Source organism: Tachyglossus aculeatus, chromosome 4 (genome assembly GCF_015852505.1).
Source record: "Tachyglossus aculeatus isolate mTacAcu1 chromosome 4, mTacAcu1.pri, whole genome shotgun sequence".
In the NCBI taxonomy this organism is placed as follows: Eukaryota; Metazoa; Chordata; class Mammalia; order Monotremata; family Tachyglossidae; genus Tachyglossus; species Tachyglossus aculeatus.
This window is the reverse complement of record NC_052069.1, coordinates 19851633-19877173: the sequence shown is the minus strand read 5'-3', so window position 1 is coordinate 19877173 and position 25541 is coordinate 19851633. Positions and strand designations below refer to the sequence as shown.

The following is a 25541-nucleotide window of genomic DNA, read 5'->3' as shown; positions in this document are numbered from 1 at the left end:
TACCTCAGTGCTTAGTACAGTGTCTGACACATAGTAAGCGCTTAACAAATACCATCATTTAAGCAGACTCATCCTCCACCTCCCACCCTCCATCAGTGGGAGTCCCTCAAGGCTAAATTCTGGGTCCCTTTCTAATTATCCGTTTATACCTCCTCACTCCCTTAGAGGACTCATTCCCTCCCATGATTTCAACTACGATCTCTATGGGAATGATTCCCAAATCTATCTCCCTAGTCCTAACCTCTCTTCCTCTCTGTTGCCTTGCATTTCCTTCTGCCTTCTGGATAACTCTACTTTGATATCCTGCTGACATCTCTAAAGTAACATGTCTAAGACAGAATTCCTACCCAGATCTTGTCTTCCCCAAGATCCAAGATTTTCCCATCACTGTAGAAAGTACCCCCATCCTCCCTGACTCACAAACCCGTAATTTTGGCATTATCCTTGACTCATCTCTCTCACTCGACTCACATATTCACTCTGTTAACAAATCCTGTCAGTTCAACTTTCACAATATTTGTAGGAACTATTCCTTTCTCCCTATCCAAACTGCTACTATGCTGGTGTGAAGCAGCGTGGCTTAGTGAATAGACCACGGGCTTTGGAGTCGGAGGATGTGGGTTCCGATCCCAGCTCCACCACTTGTTTGCTGTGTGACCTTGGGCAAGACACTTAACTTCTCTGTGCCTCCGTTCCCTCATCTGTAAAATGGGGATTGAGACTGTGAGCCCCTCGTGGTACAATCTGATTACCCTGTATCTACCCCAGCACTTAGAACAGTGCTTAGCACATAGTAAGCGCTTAACAAATATCATTATTGTTATTATCCTGCCTTGACTCTTGCATCAGCTTTCTCTCTGGCCTCCCTGCCTCGTGTTCCTCTTCTCTCTAGCCCATACTTCACTCTGCTGCCCAGATCGCTTTTGTGAAAACTCCTCAGCACACGTTAGCCCATGGGAAGCAGCGTATTCGATCTGCACTCACTCCCTTGGTGACCTCATTCACTCCCACGGCTTCAGCTATCATCTCTACGCCGATGACACCCAGATCTACATCTCTGCCCCTGCTCTCTCCCCCTCTCTCCAGGCTCTTGTCTCCTCCGGCCTTCAGGGCATCTCCATCTGGATGTCTGCCCGCCACCTAAAACTCAACACATCCAAGACTGAACTCCTTGTCTTCCCTCCCAAACCCTGCCCTCTCCCTGACTTTTCCATCTCTGTTGACGGCACTACCATCCTTCCCATCTCACAAGCCCGCAACCTTGGTGTCATCCTCGACTCTGCTCTCTCATTCACCCCTCACATCCAAACCGTCACCAAAACCTGCCGGTTTCAGCTCCACAACATTGCCAAGATCCACCCTTTCCTCTCCATCCAAACCGCTACCCTGCTCATTCAAGCTCTCATCCTATCCCATCTGGACTACTGCATCAGCCTTCTCTCTGATCTCCCATCCTCGTGTCTCTCCCCCCTTCAATCCATACTTCATGCTGCTGCCCAGATTGTCTTTGTCCAGAAACGCTCTGGGCATGTTACTCCCCTCATCAAAAATCTCCATTGGCTACCAATCAATCTGCGCATCAGGCAGAAACTCCTCCGCCTGGGCTTCAAGGCTGTCCATCACCTCGTCCCCTCCTACCTCACCTCCCTTCTCTCCTTCTCCAGCCCAGCCCGCACCCTCCACTCCTCTGCCGCTAATCTCCTCACCGTGCCTCGTTCTCGCCTGTCCCGCAATCGACCCCCGGCCCACGTCCTCCCCCGGGCCTGGAATGCCCTCCCTCTGCCCATCCGCCAAGCTAGCTCTCTTCCTCCCTTCAAGGCCCTACTGAGAGCTCACCTCCTCCAGGAGGCCTTCCCAGACTGAGCCCCTTCCTTCCTCTCCCCCTCGTCCCCCTCTCCATCCCCCCCGTCTTACCTCCTTCCCTTCCCCACAACACCTGTATCTATGTATATATGTTTGTACATATTTATTACTCTATTTATTTTACTTGTACATATCTATTCTATTTATTTTATTTTGTTAGTATGTTTGATTTTGTTCTCTGTCTCCCCCTTTTAGACTGTGAGCCCACCGTTGGGTAGGGACTGTCTCTATATGTTGCCAACTTGTAATTCCCAAGCGCTTAGTACAGTGCTCTGCACAGAGTAAGCACTCAATTAATACGATTGATTGTAGTGTTTAGAGCACAGGCTTGGGAGTCAGAAGTCATCTGTTCTAATCCTGGCTCTGCTACTTGTCAATTGTGTGACTTTGGGCAAGCCACTTAACTTCTCTATTCCTCAGTTACCTCATCTGTAAAATGGGGATTAAGACTGTGAGCTCCACATGGGACAACCTGATTACCTTGTATCTACTCCAGCACTTAGAAGAGTGCTTGGCACATAGTAAGCTCTTAACAAATACCATCATCACCACCTTAGGCAAATCACTTCACTTCTCTGTGGCTCAGTTCCCTATCTGTAAAATGGGGATGGAAACTCTGAGCCCCACATGGGACAGGGAATGTATCCAACCAGATTTGCTTGTATTCTTCCCAGCACATAGTACAGTACCTGGCACAGAGTAAGCACTTAACAAATAGCAAAACAATAATTATCTTTATTATTATCTCCACACTTCTCAAAAATACCAACTGGTTGCTCATCCATTCCTTCTTCAAACAAAACTCCTCAACATAGACCATAAGACACTTAATCAAGTCTTCTCCTACTTTATCTCACTTGTCTCCTACTACAGCCCATCCTGAATTATTTTGCTCCTCTAATGACAGCCTTACAATGTACCTCGAGCTGGTCTTTTTCACTGGTGACTCCATTACTCTGCCATAACATCTTGTCTATCTTATTACTCTATTTATTTTATTTGTACGTATTTATTCTATTTATTTTATTTTGTTAATATATTTTGTTTTGTTGTCTGTTTCCCCCTTTTAGACTGTGAGCCCGCTGTTGGGTAGGGACCGTCTCTATATGTTGCTAACTTGTAGTTCCCAAGCGCTTAGTACAGTGCTCTCCACACAGTAAGCGCTCAATAAATACAATTGAATGAATGAATGAATCTTGAAGCCAACTTCCTGCTTCTGGTCTGGAATAATAATAATAATGGTATTTGTTCAGTGCTAACTATATGCAAAGCACTGTTCTAAGCGCTGGGGGGATATAAGGTGATCAGGGTGTCCCACATGGGGATCACAGTCTTAATCTCCCTTTTACAGATGAGGTAACAGGCACAGAGAAGTTAAGTGACTTGCTCAAAGTCACACAGCTGACAAGCAGTGGAGCCAGGATGACAAATTGATCAGATTATCCATTCATTCATTCATTCATTCATTCATTCAAGTGTGTTCATTCATTCATTCAATCGTATTTATTGAGTGCTTACTGTGTGCAGAGCACTGTACTAAGCGCTTGGGAAGTACAAGTTGGCAACATATAGAGGTGGTCCCTAACCAACAGCGGGCTCATAGTCTAGAAGGGGGGAGACAGCAAAACAGAACAAGTAGACAGGTATCAATAGCATCAAAATAAATAGAATTATAGATATATACACATCTTTAATAAAATAGAGTAATAATAATAATAATAATAGGCATTTGTTAAGCGCTTACTATGTGCAAAGCACTGTTCTAAGCGCTGGGGAGGATACAGGGTGATCAGGTTGTCCCATGTGGGGCTCACAGTCTTAATCCCCATTTTACAGATGAGGTAACTGAGGCCCAGAGAAGTTAAGTGACTTGCCCAAGATCACACGGCAGACATGTGGTGGAGTCGGGATTTGAACCCATGACCTCTGACTCCAAAGCCCGTGCTCTTTCCACTGAGCCACGCTGCTTCTCAAATATGTACAAATATACACAAGTGCTGTGGGGAGGGAAAGGAGGAGGTAGGGCAGAGGGAGGGAGTGGGGGTGATGGAGGGGGAGGAGGAGCAGAGGATAAAGGGGAGTTCAGTCTGGGAAGGCCTCCTGGAGGAGGTGAGCTCTCAGTAGGGCTTTGAAGGGAGGAAGAGAGCTAGCTTGGTGGATGTGTGGAGGGAGGGCATTCCAGGTCAGGGGGAGGACGTGGGCAGGAGGGCGACGGCGGGACAGGCGAGAACGAGGTACAGTGAGGAAGTTAGTGGCAGAGGAGCGGAGGGTGCGGGCTGGGCTGGAGAAGGAGAGAAGGGAGGTGAGGGAGGAGGGGGCGAGGTGATGGACAGCCTTGAAGCCGAGAGTGAGGAGTTTTTGTTTAATTCATAGGTTGATAGGCAACCACTGGAGATTTTTGAGGGGGGGAGTGACGTGTCCAGAGCAATTCTGTCAAAACAGACACAGTTCCTGTCCCACATAGAGCTCACAGTCTAAATCCCCATTTTACAGTTGAGATAACTGAGGCACAGAGAAGTGAAGGTCACACAGCAGACAACAGGCAGAGCTGGGATTCGAATCCAGGTCCTTCTGACTCCTAGGTCCAGGCTCTAGCCACTAATCCAAGCTGCTTCTCTGTTGTTTGTGTGAGAGAGTATGTATGTATGTGTGCTGGGGGGAGGTGGGAGTAGATTTGTAATCTGTAACCCCATTCTCTAGAAGTCCTGGGTGGGGGAGTGAGTTTCTGAAGACAGACGAATGAGGCCCTGGGAAGTCTGGGATGAAATCCGGGGTGCTGTTCGTGCTCTTTATGCTTAGGCTCACTGCCACCATTTAGCTGCGGGATGACAGAACAGCGATTCGTTTTGTGGCTAGGAAAGTGTCGGAATCGGTAAAATCTGACAGTTCCAGTTTGAGAGCTAGAATTTCCACATTTTCTTCATGAGCGTAAGGCTGACCTTCCTGAGGAGAGAGCGTGATTATCCTGAAGGGGGTGAAAGGGGCCTGGCAACAGCCAGATGATGCCACTAGCCCCTGTCAAGAGGCCACGGCCTCAGGTGGCCACCAGGACCACCAATCCAGTCATTAATGGGCAGGGGGCTCCAGCAGTTCCAGGGTGGGTGGGCTATGAGGATAGCTCTCTGGCGATCAGACAGAAAGCCACTCACGGACCACTCTGCTAACACTTTCCTCAACAGAAGCATAAAGGTATGTGCCTGCTCAGAGCTGGGTAATAGTCATCATCGATCGTATTTATTGAGCGCTTACTGTGTGCAGAGCACTGTACTAAGCGCCTGGGAAGTACAAATTGGCAACATATAGAGACAGTCCCTACCCAACAGTGGGCTCACAGTCTAAAAAAAATAAATAGAATAGCTATGTACATGTAAGCACTTGGGAAGTACAAGTTGGCAACATATAGAGACGGTCCCTACCCAACAGTGGGCTCACCGTCTAGAAGCGCTTTATTAAGCACTTACTATGTGCAAAGCACTGTTCTAAGCACTGGGGCGGTTACAAGGTGATCAGGTTGTCTCACAGGGGGCTCACAGTCTTAATCCCCATTTTCCAGATGAGGTAACTGAGGCATAGAGAAGTGAAGTGACTTGCCCAAAGTCACACAGTTGACAATTGGCGGAGCCGGGATTTGAACCCATGACCTCTTACTCCAAAGCTTGTGCTCTTTCCACTGAGCCACGCTGCTTCTCTAACAGTCATGAGCGATTGTTCTATTAAAGGTCTTACTCTGTGCTCAATCAGTCAATCAATCAGTCAGTGTGCTCTATCGATTGCTTCTTGGATGCAGAGCATTATACTAAGTACTTGCGAGAGTACAAGTAGAGAAGCAGCGTGGCTTAGTGGAAAGAGCCCGGGCTTGGGAGTCAGAGGTCATGGGTTCTAATTCTGATTCCACCACTTGTCAGCTGTGTGACTTTGGGCAAGTCACTTGACTTCTCTGGGCCTCAGTGACCTCATCGGTAAAATGGGGATTAAGGCTGTGAGCCCCACGTGGGACAACCTGATTACCTTGTAAGCAGCGTGGCTCAGTGGAAAGAGCACGGGCTTTGGAGTCAGAGGTCCAGGGATTCAAATCCCGGCTCCGCCAATTGTCAGCTCTGTGACTTTGGGCAAGCCACTTAACTTCTCTGTGCCTCAGTTACCTCATCTGTAAAATAGGAATTAAGACTGTGAGCCCCCCCGGGACAACCTGATCACCTTGTAACCTCCCCAGTGCTTAGAACAGTGCTTTGCACATAGTAAGAGCTTAATAAATGCCATCATTATTATTATTACCCTGGCTCTTAGAACAGTGCTTGGCACTTAGTAAGCACTTAACAAATACCGTAATTATTATTATTATTACAGTACAACAGAGTTGGTAGATATGTTCTCTGCCCACAAGCAGTTTATCATCTAGAGGCACTGGGATAAATTATAATAATCCAGTTGGACATGATCCCTCTCCCACTCTAACGGAGAATGAGAACAGGTATTTTCCTCATTTTAATAATGTTAAAAATGATGGTACTTGTTAAGTGCTTACTATGTGCTAAGCACTGTACTAACCGTTGGAGTAGACACAAGATTATCAGCTTGGATATTGTCCCTGTCCCACATGGGGCTCACACTAGGAGGGATTAAGGTTTAATCTATAATAATGATGACATTTATTAAACACTATGTGCAAAGCACTGTTCTAAGCGCTGGGGAGGTTACAAGGTGATCAGGTTGTCCCTCGTGGGGCTCACAGTCTTAATCCCCATTTTACAGATGAGTTAACTGAGGCACAGAGAAGTTAAATGACTTGCCCAAAGTCACACAGCTGACAATTAGTGGAGCCAGGATTTGAACCCATGACCTCTGACTCCAAAGCCTGGGCTCTTTCCTACTGAGCCACACTGTTCACAGATAAGAAAACTGAGTCTCAGGGAAGTGAAATGACTTACCCAAGGTCACACTGCAGACAAGAAGAAAAGCTAGGATTAGAACCCAGGTCTTCTGATTCCCAGACCTGTGCTCTTTCCACAAGGCCCCATTATTATCTTGTGAGAGAGGCATAGGCTTTTTCTAGGAACTCACTAGCAGAACAATCAATCAATCAGTCAATCAATCATATTTATTGAGCACTTACTGTGTGCAGAGCACTGTACTAAGTGCTTGGGAAGTACAAGTAGGCAACACATAGAGACGGTCCCTACCCAACAGTGGGCTCACAGTCTAGAAGGGGGAGACAGACAACAAAACAAAGCATATAAACAAAATAAAATAAATAGAATAGATATGTATAAGTAAAATAAATAAATAGAGCAATAAATACATACAAACATATATACATAGATACAGGTGCTGTGGGGAAGGGAAGGAGGTAAGGCGGGTGGATGGAGAGGGGGACGATGGGGAGAGGAAGGAGGGGGCTCAGTGTGGGAAGGCCTCCTGGAGGAGGTGAGCTCTCAGTAGGGCCTTGAAGGGAGGAAGAGAGCTAGCTTGGCGGATGGCAGAGGGAGGGCATTCCAGGCCCGGGGGATGACATGGGCCGGGGGTCGACGGCCGGACAGGCGAGAACGAGGCACGGTGAGGAGATTAGCAGCAGAGGGTGCGGGGTGGGCTGGAGAAGGAGAGAAGGGAGGTGAGGTAGGAGGGGGCAAGGTGATGGACAGCCTTGAAGCCCAGGGTGAGGAGTTTCTGCCTGATGCGCAGATTGATTGGTAGCCACTGGAGATTTTTGAGGAGGGGAGTAACATGACCAGAGTGTTTCTGGACAAAGATGATCCAGGCAGCGGCGTGAAGTATGGATTGAAGTGGGGCGAGACAAGAGGATGGGAGATCGGAGAGGAGGCTGATACAGTAGTCCAGACGGGATAGGATGAGAGCTTGAACGAGCAGGGTAGCGGTTTAGATGGAGAGGAAAGCGTGGATCTTGGCAATGTTGCAGAGCTGAGACTGGCAGGTTTTGGCAACGGATTGGATGTGAGGGGTGACCAAGAGAGTGGAGTTGAGGATGACACCAAGGTTGCGGGCTTGTGAGACGGGAAAGATAGTAGTGCCGTCAACAGTGATGGGAAAGTCAGGGAGAGGGCAGGGTTTGGGAGCGAAGACAAGGAGTTCAATCTTGGACATGTTGAGTTTTAGGTGGTGGGCAGACATCCAGATGGAGATGTCCTTAAGGCAGGAGGAGATGCGAGCCTGGAGGGAGGGGGAGAGAGCAGGGGCAAAGATGTAGATTTGGGTGTCATCTGCATAGAGATGATAGTTGAAGCGGTGGGAGCGAATGAGGTCACCAAGGGAGTGAGTGTAGATCGAGAACAGAAGGGGACCAAGCACTGAGCCTTGGGGAACCCCCACAGTAAGAGGATGGGAGGGGGAGGAGGAGCCTGCAAAAGACACTGAGAATGAACGACTGGAGAGATAAGAGGAGAACCAGGAGAGGACGGAGTCTGTGAAGCCAAGGTTGGATAGCGTGTTGAGGAGAAGGGGGTGGTCCACAAAGGCAACTGAGAGGTCGAGGAGGATCAGGATAGAGTATGAGCCGTTGGATTTGGCAAGCAGGAGGTCAATGGTGACCTCTGAGAGGGCAGTTTCCGTGGAATGTAGGGCACGGAAGCCAGACTGGAGGGGGTCGAGGAGAGTGTTGTTGTTGAGGAATTCGAGGCAGCGCGTGTGGACAACTCGTTCAAGGAGTTTGGAAAGGAATGGTAGGAGGGAGATGGGCTTATAACTAGAAAGTGAGGTGGGGTCAAGAGAGGGTTTTTTTAGGATGGGAGAGACACGGGCATGTTTGAAGGCAGAGGGGAAGGAACCAGTGGAGAGTGTGAGGTTGAAGATGAAAGTTAAAGAGGGGAAAAGGGATGGAGCGAGAAATTTCATGAGACGAGAAGGAATGGGGTTAGAAGCACAGGTGGCCAGGGTAGCACTTGAGAGGAGGGAGGAGAGCTCCTCTGAGGATACTTCTGGGAAGGATGGGAGAGTAGCAGACATTGTTGAGAGCCGGGGCGTTGGAGAAGTGGGGGGAGTGACTATGGGGAGGTCGGACCTGATGGATTTAATTTTATTAATGAAGTAGGAGGCCAGATCGTTGGGGGTGAGGGAAGGAGGAGGGGGAGGAACCGGGGGCCTGAGAAGGGAGTTGAATGTACGGAAGAGCTGACGGGGGTGATAGGTATGGGTGTCACTAAGGGAGGAGAAATAGTTTTGTCTGCCAGTGGAGAGGGCTGAATTAAGGCTGGAAAGGATAAACTTGAAGTGAACGAGGTTGGCATGGTGTTTAGACAGGACAACCCGTGTCAAAGTGAATACAGTAAGTTGGAAGAGTATTTTATAAACAGGCACAAAGTGACAGCCCCATGTGGGTCGGGACTGTGTCAGACACAGAATAATCAGATTGATCCCCTAATAAGTGATTGAGTACCATCATTATTGATCCAGTCTGGGAAGAAACACCCTTCAGGAGTTCCCTGATGGTCCCTGGGGCTGTTTGCCTGCATCGGATCATGGGAAATGCATTTCTCGTGTCCTCCCAGGCGTGACTGAGAGGAGCAGAGATGTAACCAGAAAAGGCTTCCCTCCACCCCCACAGTCCCCTGTTCTGTTTGTTTTACTGCTTTCTCTACCTTTACAATCTCTTTTCAACCCAGCCCATTTGCAAGTCTAATCGAACAGTAGAAGCCAACTGACACCCCACCCCTCACCAACTAAGGAGTAGCTATTTCAGGGCAGAACCCAGAAATTGGAGAGGAGGTAAGATTTGAATCTCCAGTTACCACTGCCCAGCCCTTTTAGCAGATTACCAAGATTTTCTCCACATGAAGTAAAGTCACAAATGAGGCTCTGGAGCAGTGTGCCACCCATTGGTCTTGGTTTTTCCTTCTTACCACACAGCAGCAGCTTCTCCCTAAGAATTCATTCTTTCAATCATATTTATTGATCGCTTACTATGTGCAGAGCACTGTGCTGGGGAGAAGCAGTGTGGCTCAATGGCAAGAACACGGGCTTTGGAGTCAGAAGTCATGGGTTCAGATTCCGGCTCCACCAATTGTCAGCTGTGTGACTTTGGGCAAGTCACTTCACTTCTCTGTGCCTGTTACCTCATCTGTAAAATAGGGATTAAAACTGTGAGCCCCCCAGGAGACAACCTGATCTCCTTGTAACCTCCCCAGCGCTTAGAACAGTGCTTTGCACATGGTAAGTGCTTAATAAATGCCATTATTATTATTGGTAATAATAATAATAAATGTTATCATTATTATTATTATTATTATTATTATTATTATTATTATTATTATTATTACTGAGCCCTTGGAAAGTACAATTTGGCAACAGAAACAATCCCCACCCAGCAGTGGATTCTCAGTCTAGAAGGGGGAGACAGACAACAAAACAAAACAAGTAGTTAGGCATTAATATCATCAAAGTAGAATTATAGATATATACACATCATTAATAAAATGGAATAATAAATATGTACAAATATACACAAGTGCTGTGTCAGGTTGGACACAGTCCCTTTCCCATGTGGGGCTCACTGTCTCAATCCCCATTTTACAGATGAGGTAACTGAGGCATAAAGAAATGAAGTGACTTGCCCCAGGTTACACAGCAGACAGGTGGTGGAGCCGGTAAAGTGACTTTCCCAAGGTCATGGAGTAGGCAGGTCATTAGCTGAGATTAGAACCCAGGCCTTCTGATTCCCAGGCTCGTGCTCTTTCTACTAGACAGTACTGCTTCCACACTTGGTCGGCGCCAGACCTCAGTGGGGTTCAGAGTGCCCACCTTTCCGTCAAGAGGAACCCCGCCCCATCTTGACCTCAATCAATCAATCAATTGTATTTATTGAGTGCTTATTGTGTGCAGAGCACTGTACTAAGCGCTTGGGAAGTACAAGTTGGCAACATATAGAGACATTCCCTACCCAACAGTGAGCTCACAGTCTAAAATGGGGAGACAGAGAACAAAACCAAACATACTAACAAAATAAAATAGAATAGAATAGATTTATTTTGCTCACGGTGCTCCCACTGGACCACCAGGCTGCCAGACGGACTCCCACCTCAGGCCTAATCCTCCTCGACCTCTCGGCTTTCTTTGACACTGTGGACCACCCCCTTCTCCCCAGTGCGCTATCTAACCTTGGCTTCACAGACTCTGTCCTCTCCTGGTTCTCCTCTTATCTCTCCGATCGTTCATTCTCAGTCTCTTTTGCGGGCTTCTCCTCCCCCTCCCATCCCCTTACTGTGGGGGTTCCCCAAGGTTCAGTGCTTGGTCCCCTTCTGTTCTCGATCTACACACACTCCCTTGGTGACCTCATTCGCTCCCACGGCTTCAACTATCATCTCTATGCTGATGACACCCAGATCTACATCTCTGCCCCTGCTCTCTCCTGCTCTCTCCAGGCTCGCCTCTCCTTCTGCCTTCAGGACAACTCCATCTGGATGTCTGCCCACCACCTAAAACTCCACATGTCCAAGATGGAACTCCTTGTCTTCCCTCCCAAACCCTGCCCTCTCCCTGACTTTCCCATCTCTGTTGACAGCACTACCATCCTTCCCGTCTCACAAGTCCGCAACCTTGGTGTCATCCTCAACTCCGCTCTCTCATTCACCCCTCACATCCAAGCCGTCACCAAAACCTGCCGGTCTCAGCTCTGCAACATTGCCAAGATCGGCCCTTTCCTCTCCATCCAAACCGCTACCCTGCTCGTTCAAGCTCTCATCCTATCCCGTCTGGACTACTGCATCAGCCTCCTCTCTGATCTCCCATCCTCGTGTCTCTCCCCACTTCAATCCATACTTCATGCTGCTGCCCGGATTGTCTTTGTCCAGAAACACTCTGGGCATGTTACTACCCTCCTCCAAAATCTCCAGTGGCTACCAATCAATTTGCGCATCAGGCAGAAACTCCTCACCCTGGGCTTCAAGGCTGTCCATCACCTTGCCCCCTCCTACCTCACCTCCCTTCTCTCCTTCTCCAGCCCAGCCCGCACCCTCCGCTCCTCTGTCACTAATCTCCTCACCGTACCTCGTTCTCGCCTGTCCCGCCATCGACCCCCGGCCCATGTCACCCCCCGGGCCTGGAATGCCCTCCCTCTGCCCATTCGCCAAGCTAGCTCTCTTCCTCCCTTCAAGGCCCTACTGAGAGCTCACCCCCTCCAGGCGGCCTTCCCAGACTGAACCCCTTCCTTCCTCTCCCACTCGTCCCCCCTCCATCCCCCCCATCTTACCTCCTTCCCTTCCCCACAGCACCTGTATATATGTATATGTGTTTGTACATATATATTACTCTATTTATTTATTTATTTATTTTATTTGTACATATCTATTCTATTTTATTTTGTTAGTATGTTTGGTTTTGTTCTCTGTCTCCCCCTTTTAGACTGTGAGCTTTTGTTCTCTGTCTCCCCCTTTTAGACTGTGAGCCCACTGTTGGGTAGGGACTGTCTCTTTATGTTGCCAACTTGTACTTCCCAAGTGCTTCGTACAGTGCTCTGCACACAGTAAGCGCTCAAGAAATACGATTGATTGATTGATTGATTGGGCCCTGCACTAGGCAGCCTGACTGAGGGGAGATTGAAGTGGTTTAAATTTTGGTAACTTTAGGGCCTAAAGTGGGCATAGGCAGTGTGGCTCAGTGGAGAGAGCATGGGCTTTGGAGTCAGAGTTCATGGGTTCAAATCCTGGCTCTGCCAATTGTCAGCTGTGTGACTTGGGGCAAGTCACTTAACTTTTCTGTGCCTCAGTTACCTTATCTGTAAAGTGGGGATGAAGAATGTGAGCCCCCAGTGGGACAACCTGATCACCTTGTAACCTCCCCAGTGCTTAGAACAGTGCTTTGTACATAGTAAGTACTTAATAAATGCTATCATTATTATTATTATTATAGGCTGAGAGAGGAGGAGAAAAACCAAAAAGGAAGGGGGAAAGGATGGAAAAAGGGGGAGAGAGGCATGAAGGTCCATAGCCTGGGCTGGTGCCCCAGCTTCCGCTTTGCTGCCATGATTAGGCAAGTGGCAGCAGCTGGAGTCCCAGGCCCAGAAGAGTTGAGAACCGGCACTTCCCTACTGGGGTGGGGACTGAGGAAAGCAGTCCTACATCTATAGACTTCACCTTTTTTTCCCCTGGAGCTGAACAGGTGTTCTTCAAAACAGGTCCTGCTATCAGACACTGGCCTTGTGGGAAGCACTGTGGCCCTATGGAAAGCTCAAAGGTCTGGGAATCAGAGGATGTGGGTTCTGATCCTGGCTCTGCCACTTGACTGCTGTGTGACACTGGACAAGTCACTTCATCTCTCTATGCCACAGTTTCCTCATCTGTAAAGAGGGGATTCAAGATCTATTCTCCCTTCTACGTGGACTGTTATCCCCATAAGGGATGGGCACTGTGTTTTACCTGATTATCTTCTTCCCCAGTGATTAGTGTAGTGCTTGACAAAATAGGTGGGAAGCAGCTTGGCTCAGCCCCCTCCTTCCTCTCCCCCTTCTCTTCCTCTCCATCCCCCCCCTCACCTGACCTCTTCCCCTCCCCACAGCACCTGTATATATGTATATATGTATGTATTTATTACTCTATTTTATTTGTACATATTTATTCTATTTTATTTTGTTAATATGTTTTGTTTTGTTCTCTGTATCCCCCTTCTAGACTGTGAGCCCACTGTTGGGTAGGGACCGTCTCTATATGTTGCCAACTTGTACTTCCCAAGCACTTAGTACAGTGCTCTGCACACAGTAAGCGCTCAATAAATACGATTGAATGAATGAATGAAAGAGCCCGGGCTTTGGAGTCAGAGGTCATGGGTTCAAATCCCTGCTCCGCCACTTGTCAGCTGTGTGACTTTGGGCAAGCCACTTAACTTCTGTGTGCCTCGGTCACCTCATCTGTAAAATGGAGATTAAGTCTGTGAGCCCCACATGGGACAACTTGATTGCCTTTTATCTACCAACGCTTAGAACAGTGCTTTGCACATAGTAAGCACTTAATAAATGACATTATTATTATTATTACTGTTCTTCCTCCTTCTTCTTCCTCCTTCTTCTTCCTCCTTCTTCTTCCTCCTTCTTCTTCCTCCTTCTTCTTCCTCCTTCTTCTTCCTCCTTCTTCCTTTTTCTTCTTCTTCCTCCTTCTTCTTCCTTTTTCTTCTTCTTCCTCCTTCTTCTTCCTCCTTCTTCTTCCTCCTTCTACTTCTCCCAGTGTTGCATGCCTAGCAGAATCTAGACAGATCCTTGGCTTATCTCCAGAAATCCCACTGGATTCTAAGGGCAAGAGGGAAGCAGCACAGCATGGTAGACAGAGCAGAGGACTGGGAGTTAGAAGGTTATTCGTTCTGATTCCAGGCCTGCAATTTCTTTGCTGTGTGGCCTTGAGCGAGGCACTTCCATTCTCTGTGCCTCATTTACCTCATCTGTAAAACAGGGATTAAGACTGTGAGCCCCATGTAGGACCAGGGACTGTGTCCATTCCAATTTGCTTGTATCCACCCCATCTCTTCATTCATTCAATCATATTTATTGAGCGCATACCATGTGCAGAGCACTGTAATAATAATAATAATGACATTTATTAAGTGCTTACTATGTGCAAAGCACTGTTCTAAGTGCTGGGGAGGTTTCAAGGTGATCAGGTTGTCCCACGGGGGGCTAACAGTCTTAATACCCATTTTACAGATGAGGGAACTGAAGCCTAGAGAAGTGAAGTGACTTGCCCAAAGTCACACAACTGACAATTGGTGGTGGAACAGGATTTGAACCCATGACCTCTTACTCCAAAGCCGGGGCTCTTTCCACTGAGCCATGCTGCTTCACACTGTACTAAGCGCTGGGGAGGTTACAGGTTGATCAGGTTGTCCCACGTGGGGCTCACAGTCTTAATCTCTTAGCGTAGTGCCTGACACATAGTAATCACTTAACAAATCCCACTGTTTTTATCATTATTATTACAACCCTCCAGCCTGGCCCCCAACTCCAAAAGGACTAAATTAATTTCCCTAGCCCCTGTAGCTGGGGCCTGCCAGCAGGGGATGGGAAATCAAGGCTGAGGCCTTGTCTTCCCAGGCTAGCTGTATCTTCCTCTATATGTTGCCAACTTGTACTTCCCAAGCACTTAGTACAGTGCTCTGCACACAGTAAGCACTCAATAAATACAATTGATTGATTGATTGATTCCTCTCCTGTCCAAAGAGCCATTAGCCATGATGTCAATCCCTTGTGAGTGGATGCCACTGCTCTTCCCTGTGGAGGGGAATCCCTTGAGTGACTGGAGAGAGGGCACTGAGCTCTCTGCTCAGAGACTAGAACTAAAATCCTAGTGGGAGCAGTAGAAAGAATTAGGAGAAACAGGAGTGGTATTTTTATTGATAACTCCTCTTGGTGTTAACCAACTCCTCACTGTGCTGGGTCATAATCCCGGCTCCACCACTTGTTTGCTGTGTGACCTTCAGCAAGTCACTTAACTTCTCTGTGCCTCAGTTCCCTCATCTGTAAAATGGGGATGAAGATTGTGAGCCCCACTTGGGACAATGTGATTACCTTGTACCTACCTCAGCACTTAGAAGTGCTTGGCACATTGTGAGCACTCAACAAATGCCATCCTTATTATTATTATTATTCTCTGAGCCTCAGTCACTTCATCTGTAAAACGGGGATTAAAACTGTAAGCCCCTTGTAGGACATGGACTGTGTCCAACCTGATTATTTTGTATGTGCCCCAGGGCTTAGTAATAATAATAATGATGGCATTTATTAAGCACTTACTACTACTAATAATAATAATGATGGCATTTATTAAGCGCTTACTATGTTCAAAGCACTGTTCTAAGCACTGGGGAGGTTACAAGTTTGTCCCACGGGGGACTCGCAATCTTAATCCCACTTTACAAATGAGGTAACTAAGGCACAGAGCTAAGGCAAAGTCACACAGCTGACAATTGGTAGAGCCAGGATTTGAACCTGTGACCTCTGACTCCAAAGCCTGTGCTCTTTCCACTGAGCCATGCTGCTTCTCTACAGTGCCTGGTACATAGTGAATGCTTAAGAAATGCCACACACAATGACGACTAGGCATCTGGGCAATGCAGAATGATAAATGACAAGGTGACCTTCTCCCTGTTCACGAGCCGCTCACACCAGAGCATGGCAAGTCTTCCTCTTGAAGGTGGAATGAATGAAAAGAGGGCAGGAAGGAACTTAGTCTCTTTTTGAAGAGATTTACAGAGGAGGACATGAGGTTAAGAGCCACAACTTTTCAGATTTGTGAGTAGGGAACATGTCTAGCAACCCTGTGATACTCTCTAAAATGCTTAGTACAGTGCTATGCATACAGTAAGTACTCAATAAATACAATTGTTAGAATAAAGCCTTGAGGTGGAACTTTCAGGTCAGCAGATGCAGTTTGGAGATGCCAGGACTCCTGACCATCTTTCAGGCTTCCTGACTAGGCTAGGGCTGACCAAGGTGAAGTTAGCTAAGTGAGAGAAGGGGAAGGAGGGCTATGAAAGGGAAGAAGAAACCAAAAAGTGGTGCTTTCTGTCTGCTGTGCTGCTGCTTCTGCCATATTCCACGGCCACCACCAACCCAAAAGTGATGGCTCTGGTGCCCAGACTAGCAAGGGCCCCCTAATCTAGGGTGATAGCAGTCGAAGAGGGTAACTCCAGCTTTGCCACCCTGAAGCCCAGCATCCACAGGGTGCTCCACTATAGCAACTCCAAGTTTGGCCATCTGTCATATGCCCAGATAATAATAATAATAATAATAATGGCATTTATAAAGTGCTTACTATGTGCACAGCACTGTTCTAGATCAAGTGCTGAGGCAGCTGGGTGGATGGGGTGAGGTGGAAGGTGTGGAGGAGCCTGCTGCCCAATCCTGAATCCCAAGATGGGCAGGCGGGCAGGCCATGCCCTGCCAGCGGGAGGCAAAAAAAGACACCTTAGCTTCACTTCCACCATTGTCCTGACTCCAAGGGATGGGGTGAACTGTCAATCAGTTATGTTTACTGAGTGCTCACTGTGAACAGGGCATTGTACTAAGCACTTGGGAGAGTACAATTCAACAATATTTCAGACAGAATCCCTGCCCATGGTGAGCTCACAATCTAGGAGAGGAGATGGACATTAATATAAATAAATTACAGATATGTACGTAATAGCTGTGGGGCTGGGAGGCGGGGATGAATAAGCGCAGCAAGTCAGAACAGTGCAGAAGGGAATGGAATGGGGCTTCTTCAGGAAAGGTCTCTTGGAGGGGATGTGTGTGCCTTCAATAAGGCTTTGAAGGTGAGGAGAGTAACTGTTTTTTGGCTATGGAAAGGTGGGCATTTCAGACCAGAGGCAGGCCATGGACAAGAGGCTGGTGGTGAGATAGTCAAGATTTAATGTACAGTGAGTAGATTGGCATTAGAAGGCAGAAGTGTCAGATGGTCAATTGTAATTATCGAGCACTTACCGTGTGCAGAGCACTTGAGAGAGTACAATATAAGTACAGTTTAGAGGGGGAGACAAACATTAATATAAATAAAAAATCCCATCTCTGCTAGTTGTCAGCTGTGTGACTTTGGGCAAGTCACTTAACTTCTCTGTGTCTGCTACCTCATCTGTAAAATAGGGATTAAGACTGTGAGCCCCACGTGGGACAGTGTTGAACCTCAGACCCTGCCCCCTATCAAGGTAACTTATGACACAGAAATACATTCCTAGACAGTGCTCATTCTTAAGGAAGGCAATTATCTGTATATCTGTTTGTACAGATTTATTACTCTATTTTACTTGTACATATTTACTATTCTATTTATTTTGTTAATGATGTGCATCTAGCTTTCTTTCTATTTATTTTGATGACTGGACACCTGTCCACATGTTTTGTTTTGTTGTCTGTTTCCCCCTTCTAGATTGTAAACCTGTTGTTGGGTAGGGACAGTCTCTATATGTTGCCAACTTTTACTTCCCAAGCGCTTAGTAAGTGTTCAATAAATACAATTGAATGAATGAATCACAACCTGAATGCCTTGTATCCTCCCCAGCACTTAGAACAGTGCTTTGCACATAGTAAGCACTTAACAAATGCCATTATTATTATTATTATTATTATTATTATCATAAATAAAATTATAGATAAGTACATAAGTGCTTTGGGGCTGGAATGGGTGATGACTAAAGGGGACAAGTTGGGGTGACACAGAGTGGAGAGGAAGAAAAAGAAGAGAGAGTTAAGTCAGGGAAGGCTGCTTGGAGGAGATGAGCCCTCAATAAGGCTTTAAAGAGGGTAAGAGTGATTGTCTGCCGGATTTGGTGGGGAGGGCATACCAGGCCAGAGGCAGGACGTGGGTAGGAGGTCGGCAGCAAGATAGTCTAGATCAAGGTTCAGTGAGTAGGTTAGCATTATTCAGTTGTTTGACTTTGGGCATGTCACTTAACTTCTCTGTGCCTCAATTCCCTCATCTGTAAAATGGGGATTAAGACTGTGAGCCCTACTTGGGCCAACCTTGATTACCTTGTATCCCCCCCAGTGCTTAGAACAATGCTTGGCACATAGCAAGCACTTAACAAATACCAGCATTATTATTATTATTATTAGAGGAGGAAGGCTTGCAGGCTGACTTGTAATAATAATGACTGCATTTGTTAAGCGGTTACTATGTGCCAAGCACTGTAGTAAGAGAGTAGTGAAGTGAGATAGGAGGGGGCAAGATGGTCGAGTGCTTTAAATAAAAATAATAATAATGATGACATTTGTTAAGCTCTTATGTGCCAAGCACTGTTCTAAGTGCAGGGGTAGATACAAGGTAATGAGGTTGTCCCACGTGGGACTCACGGTCTTAATCCCCACTTTACAGATGAGGTACCTGAGGCCCAGTGAAGTAACTTACCCAAAATCACACAGCTGACAAGTGGTGGAATCAGGATTTGAACCCATGACCTCTGACTCCCAAGCCTGAGCTCAATCAATCAATCGTATTTATTGAGCGCTTACTGTGTGCAGAGCACTGTACTAAGCGCTTGGGAAGTACAAGTTGGCAACATATAGAGACAGTCCCTACCCAACAGTGGGTTCACAGTCTAAAAGGGGGAGACAGAGAACAAAACCAAGCATACTAACAAAATAAAATAGAATAGATATGTACAAGTAAAATAAATAGAGTAATAAATATGTACAAACATATATACAGGTGCTGTGGGGAAGGGAAGGAGGTAAGATGAGGGGGATGGAGAGGGGGACGAGGGGGAGCTCTTAGCTCTTCCCACTAAGCCATAGTGAGGAGTTTCTCTTTGATGTAGAGGTATATGCGCAACCACTGGTGCATTTTAAAGAGTGGGAAAATGTGCCCTGAACGTTTTTGTAGAAACGTGATCCTGTCAGCAGAGTGAAGTATGGATTCAAGTGGGGAGAAACAAGAGATAGGGAGATCAGCAAGGAGGCTGATACAGTAATCAAGGTGAGATAAGATAAGTGCTTGGATGAATGGGATAGTTGTTTGGATGAGCAGTGTGTTGGCTGGGATTTAGTAGGAAAATAGCAAGGTGAAGTACAATGATGTAGAAGGGAGAAAGGCGACTGACTGCTTTAAAGCCAGTGGTAAGGAGTTTCTCTTTGATGCGGAAGTGGATGGGCAACCACTGGACACTCTGGAGGAGTGGGGAGATGTGGCCTTGAGCACTTTTGTGGAAAAATGATCTGAGCAGCAGAGTGGCGTATTAATTGGAGTGGGGAGAGAGAAGAGGAACGAAGATCAGCAAAGAAGCTGAAACAGTAATCAAGCTGGGATAGAATAAGTGATTGGATTAATGTGGCAGCCGTTTGGATGGAGAACAGCAGATTTTAGGGATGTTGTGAAAGTGGAATTGACAGGATGTTGTGATAAATTGAATATGTTTGTTGAGAGGAGCACCAAGGTTATGGGCTTGCGGAGCTAGCTAGAGCTGCCTACCCCCCAGACGGTGATGGGAAGATGGGTAACCAGCCACCCTTGGGGCAACAGTTCCCCACGTCCCAATAGAGTTGGTGCTCCAGACCTTCCCTTACAAATGACATCTTAGTGCAACTGTGGTTATTGAGAGGCAGTGCAATCTATTCTGAGAAGGACCATGGCACTTGTAAAAATAGGGCTATCGTTCTTTCAGGGCACCAGCCTCAACTTCCTCTTTGATGTGATGATGCTTTGAAAAAGTTAATTTGCCCACCTGCTTATTCTCCCCTCATCTGTAAAATGACAGTACTATACCTCTTCACCCTTCTTCTTGAACTGTGAACACCATGTGCGGCGGGGACTTTGTCCAACTTGATTATCTTGTATCTATTCCAGGACATAGTACATTCTTTGGTTCATTATAAACCCATAACAAATACCATGATCACTATTATTATTTGTAGTAGTATTAATATTAAATGGTCTGGTCAGCTTATCCTGATCTTCACCCTTTTACTTGAACTCTGAACCCCTTGTGGGACACAGATTTTGTCCAACCTGATTATCTTTTATCTACCTCAGAACTTAGTACAGTGTTTGGCTCATTGTAAGCTCATAATCATAATAATAATTATGGTATTTGATAAGTGCTTACTTTGTGCCAGGCACTGCACTAAGCTCTGGGGTGGTTACAAGCAAATTGGGTCACACACAGTCCTTGTCCCAGGTGGGGCTCCCAATCTCAATCCCCATTTTACAGTTGAGGTAGCTGAGGCCCAGAGGAGTGACGTGACTTGCCGGAGGTCTCACAGCAGATTAGTGGTGGAGCCAAGATTAGAACTCATGACCTTCTGACTCCCATACCTATAATCTATCCACTAGGCCATGATGATTATTACTAATAGTATTTATATTAATATTATTATAGAGAAGCAGCGTGGCTCAGTGGAAAGAGCCCAGGCTTGGGAGTCAGAGGTTGTGGGTTTTAATCCCGGCTCTGCTGCTTGTCAGCTGTGTGACTTTGGGCAAGTCACTTAACTGCTCTGTGCCTCAGTTACCTCAACTGTAAAATGGGGATTAAGACTGTGAGCCCCATGTGGGACAACCTGATCACCTTGTATCCCCCCAGTGCTTAGAACTATCACTATTCTCCTTCTCCTCCCCCTCCCCATCCCCCCTGACTTACCTCCTTCCCCTCCCCGCAGCACCTGTATATATGTATATATGTTTGTACATATTTATTACTCTATTTATTTTATTTGTACATATGTATTCTATTTATTTTATTTTGTTAATATGTTTTGTTCTCTGTCTCCCCCTTCTAGACTGTAAGCCCACTGTTGGGTAGGGACCGTCTCTATACGTTGCCAACTTGTACTTCCCAAGTGCTTAGTACAGTGCTCTGCACACAGTAAGCGCTCAATAAATATGATTGAATAAATGAATGAATGAACAGTGATTTGCACATAGTAAGCGTTATTATTAGTAGTAGTGGTATTAATATTATTACATCAAATCGACTGGTCTGTTCATCCTTCTGATCTTGATCACATGCCTCTGTTGTTCCTTAGGCCCCTTGTATTTACAAGCACTAATCAATCAGTTCGCCCCTTCCTGTCATTATTAAGATCACATCTCCTCCAAGAAGTCTTCTCCAGTTAAACCCTCTTTTCCCTGGCTCTCTCTCCTTTCTGAGTCATCTATGCACCTGGATACAGCACTTAGAACGGTGCCTGGGACATAGTAAGTGCTTAACAAATACCATAAATATTAATTATTTTCATTATTATTATTATCTGCGATCTTTGGACATTTGATACTTGCCCCACCACCAACCCCACGGCACTTAAATCTTTAAATGGCATATTAAAAATCATTTATTTGTATTAACGTCCGTCTCTCCTTCTTGACTATAAACTCATTAAGGTCAGGAACATGTCTGCTAATTCTGTTTTTTTCCGATCTTCCAAGCACTTAGTACAGTGCTCTGCATATGGTATGTGATCAATAAATACCATCAACCCAGTGATCCACTGCTTGACAGTCACACCACGTTGATCTCCTACTTATAACCCAGCCCACAAACTTTGCTCCTCTAATTCCAACCTACTCTCCTCACCTCGATCTTTTTTATCTCACCATTGACACACGCTCGTGTTCTCCTTCTCGGTTAGAACTCGCTCTCCCTTCATGTAGGACAAACCAACACTGTTCCCACATTCAAAGCCTTATTGAAATCCTGTCTCCTCCAGGAGGTCTTTCCTGACTAAGCCTCATCAACTCTATTCCCCCTCCCTTCTGCATCTCCTATGCAATTGAATCTGTACCCTTTAAACACTTGATAGTCACCCCACCTTCACTCTCACAGCACTTAACCACTATTTATTTATTTAAAATGTCTACCTCCCCCTCTAGAGTGCAAGCTTTACAGCTATATTGCATTCAACCAAGTAGTTGGTATTCATTCAATCATACTTGCTGATCGCTTACTGTGTGCAGAGCTCTGTACTAAGCACTTGGAAAAACTGCTCGGGGAATTTATTGATTCTATATTCCACAGTCTCATTTTTCGTGGTCTCTGTCTGCATCCATGTTTGTGTATTTGTGTTGGTTCTGCCTTCCCCAGTAGATCAAAAGAGGTTTTTTTTTGTTTATTTTGTTTTGTCAGTGGAGATCACATCCTTTTTCCCTTTATCTCTCCCTACAGTTCAGAGTCTAGGGTTTTGTAACCTGAAGAAGCTTAAAAAAAACAAAACTTGATCAGTGATTACGTTATACATAATGGTAAGAGGGAGTCATTTTTGTAGGAACAAGGGATATTCTTACCCGCTATAAGTGCACAGGGACATTTGGTGGAAATCTTAGGATTTTGCAAAAATTAACCGTGGTTATCAAATAGACTCTAACTGCTATTCCAGATTTTGATTAGCACGATTGCACCCTGCTGCTTAATTTTGCTCTGAATAATGTGATCTAATAGCGCAACAAAAAACCCAAGGGAAAACTTAGAAGGAATGCCAGGTTTTGTGCAGCCACTACACCAAAACGGTCATCAGCTAAAGTTTGAGATTGAGACCCAGCCATTTTAGGTAAGCCCTGGAAGAATAGTTGGGCTGGGCTTTGGGTTTGTGACGTGATACCAAGCAAGACTGCCCAGTTTGCGTTTTCTTGCAAAACCTCCTGGAATTCCCAGAGTAACACCAGTCTCCCTGACGGCAGGCATAAAGCTTGGCAGCACCAGAATGTAAATTTCCCACAGTGCCCTGAGACTCATATATTGTTGAGGGGGAAAAAAATGACCTAGTCAAGATTTTAAGAAGTATTTACTATAAATGCCTTTAGATGGTATTATTGTAATCTTAGGGATATGTCAATCAATGGTATTTATTGAAAGCCTACTGTGTGCAGAGCACTGTGTTAAGAGTTTAGCACTGTGGTTACCCACAATAGACCTGTGAAAGCTAGGGACCCCTGTTCAATTTTGGAAGCGGGATAATAATTATGGCTTTTATTAAGTGCTAACTATGTGCAAAACACTGTTCTAAGCGCTGGGAAGGTTACAAGGTGATAAGGTTGTCCCATGGGGGGCTCACAGTCTTAATCTTAATTTTACAGATGAGGTAACTGAGGCACACAAAAGTTAAGTGACTTGCCCAAAGTCACACAGCTGACAATTGGCGGAGTCAGGATTTGAACCCATGACCTCTGACGCCAAAACCCGTGCTCTTTCCACTGAGGCACGCTGCTTCTCATCATCCCTCCATTCCTTTTAGTTAACGTCTCATTTCATCTCTCCAATTAGTTTGTGAGCACACTATGTTTGTTAGTAGTCTCCCACTTGCCACCCCCAGATGACTTTAATTGTGTTAATTTTTCCAAGTATTAAATATTGTTCAAGCCCCTGCCTGTTGGGTCCTAGTGGATCCAGAAGAGTTTGATTATCATATAGATCATTCAGTTCTCATTTTAGATCTTTTTTTTTTTTCCAGTGGGCAGTTTTGGCCTCCTTCCAGTTACAATATACTGCAATTGGTGAAAGATTTATATACTTTAACAGTCCTGGAAAATGAAAGCCTAGTTCTCCACTGGAGTTGGTTATATTCTTTTAGGATGATCCATTAGATTACCTGCAATTTACTACTCACCTGAATTTTCAGTGGTTATTTACTGGCTGGTCTCTACTTCTTTGCTTTTCATTTTCCAGGTTTGCTTTCAGCATCTTATTATTCTGCTTCAAACAAAAAGTATGATTCAGTTGATTTATTTCATCCACTTTTTCATTAGACACTCCCCACCCACATCCACACCCTAAATATTGGGGTAAAATATCAAATCCCTTCACCTCAACTTGTCAGACTGTAGAGAGAATCCTTTTGGGGGGCCGGGATTGGCAGAAATAAAATCAATCAATCAATCAATCAATCGTATTTATTGAGCGCTTACTGTGTGCAGAGCACTGTACTAAAACGGTTTGTTGAAACTCTTGGAGATAAATGCTTGGACTCTGAATGACATGATCATCATTGCGTTGAAGTGAATCACTAGTTTTAAACGCATGGCATTGTTGTGCCCCGTGTTTATGTATTTTGTAGTAATCACATTTCTGATATTGTACAAGTGGGTTCCTCTAGGGGAGGGATTGAATCCCGCAGCGGTTAGGTTAAACCACCTATATGCTAACAAGCCTGGCTGCCAGGTTCCCAAGGGGTCCTGGTGGGGGGGAAAAATTCAAACTAAACCTTAGACCTCTGTCAGCCCGAGAGGAAAATGATATTTTTGAACTACTCTACAGTGTGGACAGGAAGTGACCCCTCCACAAACTGCTTCTTTAAAAAAAAGCAGTCATGCCTGAAGCTATCCAGCCTGCCTCCTCTCTCTCCCTCTCTCTCTCACTCTCCCTCCCTCCCTCTTTTGAGCTTGTGCTCTCTCCCTTTCCCTCTCCCTCCTCTCTTTCGAGCTCTCTCTCTCTCTCTTTCCCCTCTCTTTTTCCTTCTCAGTCTCTTGCTATAGAGGGCTCCAACAGCAGTTTCAGTCAGTGTGCTTCTGCCTGTGTGTGTTTGTGTGTGTGTGTGTGTGCTGCTACTTTGTACTGTAAAGAACACACAGCCCCATGTGCTCTGTATGGATGTTGATGATACTCTGTGTAGCTTGATTTTCTGCAAGCAGGCAAGATGTCCAGCACACCACATGACCCTTTCTATTCTTCTCCTTTTGGCCCATTTTATAGGAGACACACACCATACATGGTGCAACCAGAGTACCGAATATATGAAATGAACAAGAGGCTGCAATCTCGTACTGAGGTAAGTCCCCTTAGCCTTCTTTTACTGTGCATGGACTAAGATAGGTTTCAGGGTGAATTCCAGATGAAGCGTCCCATTAGACAGCGCAGTGTAGACTGGAACGAACCTCCTAATGCATTTACTACTTCCACGGGCTAATCCCTCGTGATTTTTCCAGCTTCAACCAACAACTCGAGTTTAGGCTGGAATTTTAAAATACAGCAGAGTACTCCAGGATTTATCCTAACAGCAGGCTGGAGAGATGCTTCTTTCTGTAGTGTGTGATTTGTTCTGGGTCTGTCATGCCGGTGTTTTCAGAGCGATTATTTTCAGGTACTGGAGGGTAGTTTGGGATGAGGAAAATCATTTTGCAAATTCCAGAAGAGGTCTGCTGTAACCTACGTTTGTGTTTTCAAAGTCATTGAATTTAAGGTAAAGGTGACTGGCATAGCATCAGAAGCAGACTTTCTAAACTTGTCCAAGCTCTCTCCTTAAAGTACACATGTTCATAATTAAAAATGCACGTTGT

At 45.9% G+C, this 25541-nt stretch overlaps 1 protein-coding gene across 7 annotated transcripts in view; it reads left to right on the top strand.

The window, feature by feature from the left end:
* The window catches only part of LDB2 (LIM domain binding 2), an 892398-nt gene that overhangs the window by 419221 nt on the left and 447636 nt on the right, over positions 1-25541 (top strand). For 4 of the 7 annotated variants that reach the window (XM_038745549.1, XM_038745547.1, XM_038745552.1 and 1 more), the window contains exon 1: positions 24669-25033. In XM_038745549.1, coding sequence (XP_038601477.1) covers positions 24902-25033 — 132 coding nt within the window. In that variant the 5' untranslated portion in view covers positions 24669-24901. Of the gene's footprint in view, positions 1-24668; positions 25034-25541 lie in introns of those variants that run through there. The other 3 variants (XM_038745548.1, XM_038745544.1, XM_038745550.1) reach the window with 2 other exon arrangements.